The 11,680-nt window shown below is 43.4% G+C and overlaps 1 protein-coding gene across 1 annotated transcript; it reads right to left on the bottom strand.

Annotated features, from left to right (window-relative positions):
- Positions 1-9,507: 9,507 nt before the first annotated feature.
- On the bottom strand, positions 9,508-11,083 carry LOC119357170 (F-box/FBD/LRR-repeat protein At5g22660-like). Its single transcript, XM_037624155.1, has 3 exons — positions 10,257-11,083; positions 9,953-10,108; positions 9,508-9,870 (listed from the first exon to the last, which is right to left on the bottom strand). The coding sequence occupies exons 1-3, from the start codon at positions 11,073-11,075 to the stop codon at positions 9,685-9,687; spliced, it is 1,161 nt and encodes a 386-aa protein (XP_037480052.1). The 5' UTR covers positions 11,076-11,083; the 3' UTR covers positions 9,508-9,684.
- Between the last annotated feature and the right edge of the window lie 597 nt (positions 11,084-11,680).

The raw sequence follows: 11,680 nt of genomic DNA, 5'->3' as shown, positions 1-11,680 counted from the left end.
CTTCTGGCCTAGCACGGTTATGAACATATTTCTTTAAGACTCCCATGAACCTCTCAAAGGGGAACATATTGTGTAGAAATACAGGACCCAAAATGTTAATCTCTTCACATAGGTGAACTAGGACGTGCGTCATGATGTTGAAGAAGAATGGTGGGAACACCAACTCGAAACTGACAAGACATTGCACCAAATCATTCTCTAACCTTGGTATGATTTCTGGATCGATTACCTTCTGAGAGATTGCATTGAGTAATGCACATAGCTTCACAATGGCTAATCGAACGTTTTCCGCTAGAAGCCCCCTCATGCAACCAGAAGCAGTTGCGTCATAATCACGTGACAGTCATGAGACTTTAGGTTCTGGAACTTTTTCTCTGCCATGTTTATTATTCCCTTTATATTCGAGGAGAAGCCAGACGGTACCTTAATACTGAGCAGGCATTCAAAGAAGATTTCCTTCTCTTCTTTGGTAAGAGCGTAGCTTGCATGACCCTGATGTATGCCGTCTTTTCCGTGCATACGTTGCTGGTCCTCCAGTGCCTCAGGTGTATCTTTTGTCTTCCCATACACGCCCATGAAGCCAAGCAGGGTCACACAAAGATTCTTCGTCACGTGCATCACGTCGATTGCGGAGCGGACCTCTAGGTCTTTCCAATAGGGCAGGTCCCAAAATATAGATTTCTTCTTCCACATGGGTGCGCGTCCGTCAGCGTCATTCGGAACAGGTTGTCCACCAGGACCCTTTCCAAAGACCACCTTCAAATCCTTGACCATATCATGTATGTCAGCACTAGTACGGCGGCGAGGCTTCGTCCGGTGATCCGCCTCACCTTTGAAATGCTTGCCTTTATTTTTTACGGGATGCCTGCTCGGAAGAAATCGACGATGTCCCAGGTACACATTCTTCTTACAATTAGCCAAATATATACTGTTAGTATCGTTCAAACAGTGCATGCATGCGCGACATCTCTTGTTTGTCTGTCCTGAAAGGTTACTGAGAGCAGGCCAATCATTGATGGTCACGAACAACAACGCCTTTAGGTCAAATTCTTCCCCCATGTGCTCATCCCACGCACGTACACCTGTTCCATTCCACAGTTGTAAGAGTTCTTCAACTAATGGCCTTAGGTACACATCAATGTCGTTGCCGGGTTGCTTAGGGCCTTGGATGAGCACTGGCATCATAATGAATTTCCGCTTCATGCACAACCAAGGAGAAAGGTTATACAAACATAGAGTCACAGGCCAGATGCTATGGTTGCTTCTCTGCTCCCCAAAAGGATTAATGCCATCTGCGCTTAGATCAAACCATACGTTCCTTGCGTCATCTTCAAACTCTTTCCCGTACTTTCTTTCGATTTTTCTCCACTGTGACCCGTCAGCGGGTACTCTCAACTTTCCGTCTTTCTTACAGTCTTCTCTATGCCATCGCATCGCCTTGACATGCTCTTTGTTTTGGAACAAACGTTTCAACCGTGGTATTATAGGAGCATACCACATCACCTTGGCAGGAATCTTCTTCCTGGGGCGCTCGCCCTCGACATCACCAGGATCATCGCGGCTGATCTTATAGCGCAATGCACCACATACTGGGCAAACGTTGAAATCCTCGTATTCACTGCGGTAGAGGATGCAATCATTAGGACATGCATGTATCTTCTGCACCTCTAACCCTAGAGGGCAGACAGCCTTCTTTGCTTCGTACGTACTCTCGGGCAATTCGTTGTCCTTTGGAAGCATATTCTTTATTATTACCAGTAACTTTCCAAATCCCTTGTCAGATACACCATTCTCTGTTTTCTATTGTAGCAATTTCAGTGTGGTGCCCAACTTTTTCTTGTCACCTACGCAATTCGGGTACAACAATTTTTTGTGATCCTCTAACATGCGCTGCAACTTCTTCTTCTCCAAATCACTTGCGCAGTTTCTCTTTGCATCGGCAATGGCCCGACCTAGATCATCAACGGGCTCATCCGATGCCTCTTCTTCAGCTTCTTCCCGCATTGCCGGCTCAGCTTCTTCCCGCATTACCGGCTCAGCTTCTTCCCTCATTGTTGTATCATCGTATTTAGGAAACCCATGGCCAGGATAGTTGTCGTCGTCCTCTTCTTCTTCATTGTCTTCCATCATAACCCCTCTTTCTCCATGCTTGGTCCAAACATTATAGTGGGGCATGAAACCAGACTCAAACAGGTGGACGTGAATGGTTCTTGACGTAGAGTAATTGTGACCATTCTTACAGCCAGCACATGGACAAGGCATAAAACCATCCGCCCGCTTGTTTGCCTCAGCCGCAAGCAGAAAAGTATGCACTCCATTAATGAACTCGGGAGAGCATCGGTCATCATACATCCATTGCCGGCTCATCTTCAATATACAACACCGAGAACACCAAATTAATACAATACATAAAGTTCATACATAAAGATCATACAACACTTAAATGCAACAAACAAATAACTCTCTAGCTAAAGAATTTAAATGCAACAACAAATGCGATCAAGATCGCAACTAAGGTAACAATTGATCCAACAGCATAATGATACCAAGCCTCACTATGAATGGCATATTTTCTAATCTTTCTAATCTTCAAGCGCATTTTCTCCATCTTAATCTTGTGATCATCGACGACATCGGCAACATGCAACTCCAATTCCATCTTCTCCCCCTCAATTCTTTTCAATTTTTCCTTCAAATCCTCGTTTTCTCTTTCAACTAAATTTAACCTCTCGACAATAGGGTCGGTTGGAATTTCCGGTTCAACTACCTCCTACATACAAATATCTATGTCAACTTGATGGACATAATTTGTCATAAACACGAAATGCAGTGAATAGTTTTAAAAAAGAATATACCACATCCGAATCATAACCCGGACGAGGGCCGACGGGGACGGATATCAAAACCATGGCACTATGTATAACAAACAACGTATGAGTAAGATAATTATACGAGTAACTATATATCCAAATCACACAAACATCAATTTTTATATAAAAAATCATGAACAAGAGGCTCACCACAAGGTGGTGCCGGCAACGGGACGTTGCGAGCGATCGACGGTGGTTACGACGGAGATTTAGAAGGTACTAAGTAAACCACACCTACATATCAAACTAAGTGTTATTTTTGACCTCAAATTGCATATAAATCAAATACTAGCACATATATATAATTCCTCCCAAATTAATAAACTCAAAAATCAATCACTATATAAAGCATTGCACGAGCTAATCTAGCAATGAGAGATGAAAAGACAAAGTTGCTAACCTTTGTGATCATTTGAATGGATGGGGGCATTCAAATCTTGACAATTTTGGACAAAATGTGTGATGAGCTTGAGAGGAAGAGGGAAAAGAACAGAGAGGAGAGGGGAAAGGGAAAGAACAGAGCGAGCTCGGATGGATGAAGGGTCTATGTAGGACGACCTTTAGTACCGGTTCGTGATACGACCCGGTACTAAAGGTGCTGGAGGGGCCCCGGACTGACAACATCCTGCCACCACTCACTTTAGTACCGGTTCGTGGCACGAACCGGTGCTAAAGGTTCGCCACGAACCGGTACTAATGAGAGCGGCCGGCTAGCCGTTGGAACCGGCACTAATGCACACATTAGTGCCGGCTCAAATTCAAACCGACACTAATGTGCTTCACGTTTGACCCTTTTTCTACTAGTGACTACATTCTAAGTTGAGCAGAAAATTGTTGTCATTTGACATCTAAAGTTTCACCACCCTTACTATTGCCCGAAATACTGCTTTGGTGAGCTTTCCCCAAGGTGACACCGAAGGTCTACCTCCTTCCGTGCGTCCCGCACCTCCTTCATGAGGATGATCCACCGGATTCATTGCAGCACCATGAACAATGGGGCACTGCCTAAGCACCGGCACCCCCACCATGCTTACGGCTCTCTCCTCGAGGGAGGCCGCCGATCCCATCTTTTTTCCAACTCCACCCCATTGTCCGTTGCTTCCCCATTCTATCCTTTTTTGTGTGTGTGTGCACTCTTTTGAGGAGTGTTGGTCGGATCTGTACTTGACGTGTTGGGTTCACCGTCACCCTCAAATCTTTCAACTATCTTAGCAACATTTTAAGATGTTACATTTTTCACAGGGACAAGAGCAAGGTTTATTTATTTCTACAGCATTCCCATATACTAAATCATACAGACCTCTCTTTCCAAGTAGATTTCCCGTCCTAGAAGCCTGAGAAGAATTTTGTTATTGTTTCCCTGGTTGTTCTCAATGTCCATGCCCCGCCTACTTGAACAGGGCGTTATGGCGCCAGCTCGCCATTTGATTCACGTTCAGTCCCAATGGATCCTCGCCCAGCAATTCCTCCACTCGTTCTTTCCCATGACCCGATCCAGACGCTTCATGATGGCTCGTGACGAAACCCAAGGTTTTAGCGAGGGAGAAAGAGACCCCTAGCAAACCAAGGTCACTGAGCAGATGCAGCGCGCGCATCCGGCCGAGCAGTCAAGGTCTAGAGGGATTCAAAATCACGGCAGGTTGACCGCCGGAGGAAGTCTAAACCCCAGTAATAATCAACCGGCAACGCTGATTACAGTAGTACTAATCCTAACCAAACATTCTTATGGCACATCTAACCGGAACCGGATCCTCTAACATCAAGGAGAGAAGTCACCTAAACTACAGTGCAAAATAGTGCAATGCAAAGAAGGAAAGTTAGAGTACTTTAGCGAATACTGTATGATCTACTGTAGCAGGTACTATGCGTAGTTACTGTTTGACAAAAATAAATATAAAACTAATTTTATTGCACTGTAATTTTTGTTTGTATGTAATTTTTGTAAATTCATACAACAGATTTTGATTTGCAAATTAATTCAAGTCATTATAGTCTTAGTCATATGGATGTGAAGGAGGGAAGTTAAAGTATTGTAACTTCAGTTTTGCTAAAGCACATCTAGATGTGCCATAAATATTGCACATCTAAGTCCTATGTCATTGATCTTACGTCGAGATTCGTGTGGATATTTTCCTTTTTTTTTCTCTTTATGCTTGATTCACTTACTTAGATGTTCAATAATTAGAGCACATCTAGATATGCCCTAGACACACCCTTGTAACTTAGGTGACTTTCCTCCTTGATGTTAGAGGATCCGGTTCCGATCCAACCAGCCTGCCTGCCTACACAAGCGAACGCAGGCTGTTTATTTATCTCCGTCTCCCTATTCCCGATCGGCTTAGGTAACCACATACGGGGAAATCTTTGTATTTATACTTTGGCCCGGCCGCCAAGAGCCACCGGACAAACACTAGAGATCGATTGATCCATGGGTTCCTTATTCTCTTCCCCAGCCGCCGCCGGCGGCGACGGCAGCTACGATTACGCCAACGCTCTCCGGGACTCCGACGAGTACATCGGCCGCTCCACTGTGAAAAAAGAGTATGTAATTCCTAGCTTCGTACTGGGCAATTTTCTTACAAAATTTTGCTTAACTGCTTGCATGGGATCTATTCTTATATTCTTGCTACTCCTTCCATCTATATAGGACCTAATGCGTTTTCTGAGGCTAACTTTGACCAAATGTTAGAGCAATAATATATGACATGCAACTTACACAAAGCATATCGTCAAATTCGTATGTGAAAGGAGCTTTCAATGATGTAATTTTCACATTATGCATGTTATGTAATATTAATCTTGTCAATAGTCAAAGACAGTCTTGAAAAACGCATTAGACCCTATAAGAGATATATGAGATTAATTCCCTGGATGAACGTCTGATTGTTGCCCTGAATAAGAATAACCAACCATCAAACGAAACATCCATCCATTATGTTTATTCTTTTAGAAAAGGATTATGTTTATTTATTTGGTGTACACTTGTTTATTTGGCGACAGAGAGGACATCGCCTTCCGAATTTCTACGCTGGTCGACATCGCCCTCCATCATTACAACTCCAACAATCCGGTATGATACTCTCTCTTTCTCTCATACATCCAGGTGAGTGCTTAATTCTTCTGATTGAGAATTTGAGATCGATTGCTGCGATGTAGGGTGCCAAGTTCGAGTAGCATGAGTATCCTCCCCAGCCGACATCGGAGATGAAGGCCGCCTGCGTCGGTTTTAGAGGAACTTTCTGGTACCACCTTAGCTTTTCGGCTCGCCCGATGGACGCCACCGCCGAGAAGCAGCATTTCTTCGCCGAGCTATATTTTCATAGACAGTTCCGCCAACTAGCCGTTCAAACATGCACCGTCTTAGATACTACCTAAATTTATCTTTACATTCGGACGTACTATGTTTGCTAGCCACTTAAGTATAGCATATTATTATGCAACTTGCAGCTAATTCTCTCTCTATAATGTCAACAGAAAAGCCGTTGTGCCGCTTTAGCAGCTCATGTGCATTTTGTCCAGAAGAATCCAATATTTTGCACCCAAGCGATGCAGAATTTGTCTGTGGAAAGCCAGATCACAAAAAAGAGTTCTTCCGCAAGAGAGATATGCTAGTGCGGCCATTCAATTCTTTTATGATACCTCCTGATATAGATAACAGCAATGATCCATGACTCGACTCTTATGTTATGGCGTATGTATTGCAGTTGTAAGATAACAACAACAATTTTCTACTTGCTTATCATCCTTGTTCAATTTTATCGATCACTAGAAAAATAAAAACTAGTATTTCGAAATTTAATGTGCACAAGAACGAGTACCATAAATGAGAAGCATGGTTTTTTTAAGAAAAAGAGGATCACCCTCAGCCTCTGCATCGGAACGAGTACTATAACTAAGAAGCATGGGTACAACTATAATGCATACGATCCACCAGCATTTTCTCTCTCTTTTATTTCAGTGGTGCAATTTCTGTTATATTTCACTCGGCCGAGGCTCCCAATGGTAATGACCAGCTAGCCTTTTGTGTTGTGGCAATGCCATGGAGACGTTAGGCTATCCTAGTGTGTTTTTCCAACACTAGAAAATATTGATCGAGTTTTTATAAAGCTCCCATGGTATCAACTGTTCCCAAACTCATCCCTCTCATCTCTCATACAATATACTCCCTCCGTTTCATAATACATGACTTTCATTTGTCAAAATATAGATGTATATAGACATATTTTAGTATATAGGTACATCTATTTTTGAACAAATGGAAGTCAAGTATTTTGGAACGGAGGGAGTACCTCCGATCACATACCTCAGTTAATCTCCGTTGACACGGTGATTCCACGTCCCGCACTTCTCCAATTTGAAAACTCCTGGGCCAAAAGGCCGGGCTGCTGAGCCGCATTCCAGTGCACTTGGGCTTTGGCCCTTCAGCGTTCAAACAACGCTCTATCTCTCGCTTCCGTGCTAAATTTTTGAGAACCCATCTCAAATGATGATGAAACTATCTATCACACTGAGAACTGGAGAGAACACTTGTAAGTTTTTCATCAACATTCTTGATGTGTTAGAGGAAGACCAGCCTCTCTCACACCCTGTACTCTTGAAACAAGCTTTCGCCCCCTTTATAAATAAAGGCACGAACGGCCAAACTGATACATAGTGGTGAGGAGACCCTCATACAAGCAGGTCGAAAGAAAAATATAACGGCACTGATCTAGTGGCACACGTACCACTAACCCAACACCGAACAGGAAACCGGGACACACCATCCCTAACACATAACACCCACTACTACTGGACAAGACCGGAGGCGGGCCGCTTGAAGAAACCACTGGTCACCATGGTACCGAACACACCAAGCCAACTCCGAAAGGACCGCCTCACCGTAGAGGCAGCCCACTCGCTCCGGGCCGTGGAGCTCTCTCCGAAAAATCGTTATCAAAACCATCAGACAAAAGGTGAGAGAAAATGTGGCATATTGGGTCCAACATGGCAAGGTTCGCTCATCGACAGGGACGAAAACACATGAGAAAATCCTGCTGCTAGTGCACGCCAACCAAACATGTTTTCTCTCTGGCAGAAATATCTCTGAAAATTTTCTCAACACAACGGACATTCTCTACTGTTGCACCCATACCAAAGCTCCCGCACTTGTCATCAAGCTAGATTTCAAAACAGAGTTCAATTCGGTCTTCTGGCTATCCCTTCTAAAAGAAATCTGTGTTCAGTTCGGTCATCAAACTAGATTTCAAAAAAGAGTTCAAGTGCTTACAGGTGGACCTTTTCTGTCAGTAATCAGTTTAAACCTCTCCAAACCAGTCATGAGAGTTCATTGAGAAAATTAGTCAGAACACTGGTAGATTTTTGGGGCGCCCAAGGAATGTGGTAGCAATCCAGAATTGAACTTGAAATGTGGCAGTTTTTTGCAATTCACTTGAACTTATCCCGACTGCCTGCACCAATCCTTATGGTGCTACGGGTGCACCGTCCGTCAAAAATACACTGTACAAGTGTATTTTTTCACTTCGGTTCTGTTCTGTTTTCAGGAAAGGAGAGAGCATCAGGTTTAAGTTAAATCTACATATAAGATACTGGTTTTGTGTTGGGAATCTGTGTGCTCTCGGCTGGAGATCTAGATCTTTGCACAGAAATCATGTCATTTATTCTTCAACTAATTAAGAAAGTAATGATCATGTTTCATAGTCTGTAGTACCACAACTCTAATTTCTCGACTTAAGTTTCAAATAGCTTTTCTTTCATGTGTTGGTGTTCACAATTGAAAATGCCTTGTGAATCTTGCTCCCGGTGGTCTTATTCTCAGGGCAAAGCTGGTTGAAGCAGAACTCAGTTTTCTTGCAGCGAGCTATTCAGTCCCCTTTTCATTTCTTTCTCAGCCTACACCTTTTTTCTTAGTGTTTAATGATGACTTTTCTTATCTTACTAGAGTATTTCTTATGAGTAATTTGTGACAATGAATTTGTAATCATGGGTGGCAAAATCTTTCTACCCTTCCAAAAAAGTTGGCATGCACTGGCATAGGAGGCTTAGCTACATTATAATTCACACAGAGTGCATGGCTCCCTGTACTACCAGTCTACCACACATTAGGTGCTACCATTTTCTTAAAACCACTTTTAAATGTTTCAAAAAATTCAAACAATTATGAGTGTTAGCAAGACACATGTCTACAATCTGTAAGAATTTCAAGTCAAAATTCAAAATGCACATCAAGAACAAAAAAGACAAATTCTAATGTGAAGTGTCATTTTGGTTTTTGTTAAGAAAATCTGTGAAAACACTTTTTTTAAAGAACAAATCACCTGATATTTGTAATTGTTAAGCTATAAGCTTTTATCCAAACATCTATCATCAGTAATGTATTAGCAAAAACTGGCATTTTCTGAAAGCACGAGAGAATCCTTTAATGTACATGGTGACAGCCCAAATTATTTTTTATAGATGCCCATATATATCCATATTCTTTTCTCCCCAGCACATGTAAGTTGAAAGATTGTTAGTCAAAAGCTAGCTAGTTTATTTTTTGGAAGTTAATGGCTAATTAATATAACCAGGGAACCGCAAATTTGCTAATAATTCAGAAGCTCAAATTCGCATTCCAAAGATTTTCTCAGCCGTTGTACAGACAAGGCAATGTCCAGAATCCATCAACGCGCCCAGTGCCAACATCCAACCAGCCTACATTGACGAAGCAGTTCAGATCCAACAACCATCACACACATGGACCAGGGAACGTCAGTGTCAACAAAACACTCTTGTCTTAAGAAATTAACTTTGAGAACGAGGTCTTGGTTAACATGGATCAGGGCTGCTCGATGCTGATTTTCGCATTGCAGGCAGTCGGTACCAACGCCTGCACCAGCTCACCGACCCTCGCATGATCTTTCCGGCAGTAGATTTTGATCCTCTCGATGCAAGGGTGGCTGTCTGAGCCTGACAGCGGCGCTCTCCTTGTTGACGGCAAGGCTTTGCATATGCTGCATTCCTCCTGCAGAATATCAACATGAAGGTAGTATCAGTAAGAGTTCTAGCAGATCAACAGGTACTTGGACATACTTCTGAGCAAGTACCATTTTGAGCTTCAGAGTTAGCTCCTTCAGCTTGTCCGAGCGCTGGAGAATACTGTGCAGTGGGTAGAAGTCAGCAGTCATGACCCAATCGCCCAGGACCAAGCTTGTCAGATTGCTGAACATGGGGCATGTTGGCAAACCTCCCTCAAATGCGCGCTTCAAATTCATCCATCAGACACGAAACCAGCATGTTACAGAGTTGCAAAGAAAACTTAATACCAACATATACGAGGCATTCCTAGACTAATAGCAAAAATGGCATGTTTCATCATATGGGTAAGAAAAGAAAAGAACCCGTTCTTACCTCATGTAATGGCGCATGCAACTCCAACGTTGTGGCATGTGAAAGGCCATCAAGTAGATGATGCCCCACTACTACTGTGTCCCTATGATAAAAATGTTTGGATACTAGACTAATCGAAGCTGTTACCAGAGAAGACAGATCCCTAGTTACTATACCACCAATGTCTGTGTCAAGGATAGAGAGATTGGTAAGGTTCCTAGCACAAATCAGGAGACTGGGGGTGAGGTAGCACTGACTGATATGCAGAACCTTGAGTGACCTTGATGAGATCTCCTCATGGCCCCAGAAAGTGCACAACTTCAGCCCTAAATGTTCAAGCACAGGGCAGTCGTAGTTCAACGGCCTAAAAAACCCATGTCTCAACATGGCAGCTTGGAGCCTGATTGTTTTCAGGTGCTGAGAAGGAAATATTGCTGTCTTATCCAAACTGAGAGGTCCAGAAATATCAAGGACACGAACTTTGTGCATGATGGCATGACGAATCCACACGGAACATTTGGTACAATCAACGCAGCAGGGAGAGATTCGGGCTTCATCCAAGGAAGCGGTATAGTCGCGCAAGAGCAGCAAGCAATCAATGAAATTCTCCAACTTGCTATTATCCACGAAGTCTTTGCCGTCGATGCGGATGAACGGTGTAGAGCACCAAAGAAAGCGCCATCTTGGTGAGAGAAGGCTTGTGCGCACGACCTGGGGCATCGGCAGGAAGGACATCACATGGTGGAGCAGATCGTCGGACAGGCTGCTGAGCCTGTCAACACCATTCCTGTTGCGTCCCACACTCTTTGAGCCACAGGGAATGGATGTTGGTGCCGACATTTCGTCAAACAGGACGGCTGCATGAATCCACAAAGGGCAAGGGCAATGCTAAATAATCAAAATCACAGGTATACACATTGCAGAAACCCTAGATACACACGAGTAAATGAAACTGTTTCAATCATGAAGCAACGGTGTTGGCAATCACACAATGCATCCTTATGCAAACGCATACAGTTCAGGAAAGGGAAATACATATGCAGCCTTGAGAGAAAATTGTGGAAAGTTTAAGCTGCAATAAGCTCAGTATTGGGCTAAAGAATAACATAAATAGCCCAGTCAAGTCTCACAAACATTTCAGTTCAGGAAATATGTTCCAAATGTGCAGATTTGAAAGCAATGGCGTCAGTTATTCAGTTGTATATAAGCAGGAAGTAGCATTGCATGATTTGCATCAATGGCGGTATGACATGAACATGGATTGGCATCAATTCTACTGTATGGCAGTATAGGCAGAAGCTCTGTATGCAACAGTTTTATTCAGCTTCATCTTCCCAGATCTGCAGGAAGTTCAATTGTACCTTGCTTAACTTGCTACGGCACCCTGCGGGTTGGAGGCGAGCCGGCGAGGGGAGGGGACCGCGCGGCCAGCCGGCGCCGTGATG

The sequence above is a fragment of the Triticum dicoccoides genome, chromosome 2A (assembly GCF_002162155.2).
Source record: "Triticum dicoccoides isolate Atlit2015 ecotype Zavitan chromosome 2A, WEW_v2.0, whole genome shotgun sequence".
Taxonomy (NCBI): domain Eukaryota; kingdom Viridiplantae; phylum Streptophyta; class Magnoliopsida; order Poales; family Poaceae; genus Triticum; species Triticum dicoccoides.
The sequence above is the reverse complement of the archived record's forward strand: the minus strand, read 5'-3'. Positions and strand labels throughout refer to the sequence as shown.

What these genes read in the sequence shown, in the direction of transcription:
- LOC119357170 (XM_037624155.1), bottom strand. Translation starts at nt 11,075, where the DNA reads ATGTCGGCACCAACATCCATTCCCTGTGGCTCAAAGAGTGTGGGACGC. An exon ending in TGCATGCGCCATTACATGAG is followed by an intron (nt 10,109 to 10,256) that starts GTAAGAACGGGT and finishes ATGAATTTGAAG; the next exon opens with CGCGCATTTGAGGGAGGTTT. An exon ending in TAACTCTGAAGCTCAAAATG is followed by an intron (nt 9,871 to 9,952) that starts GTACTTGCTCAG and finishes GATATTCTGCAG; the next exon opens with GAGGAATGCAGCATATGCAA.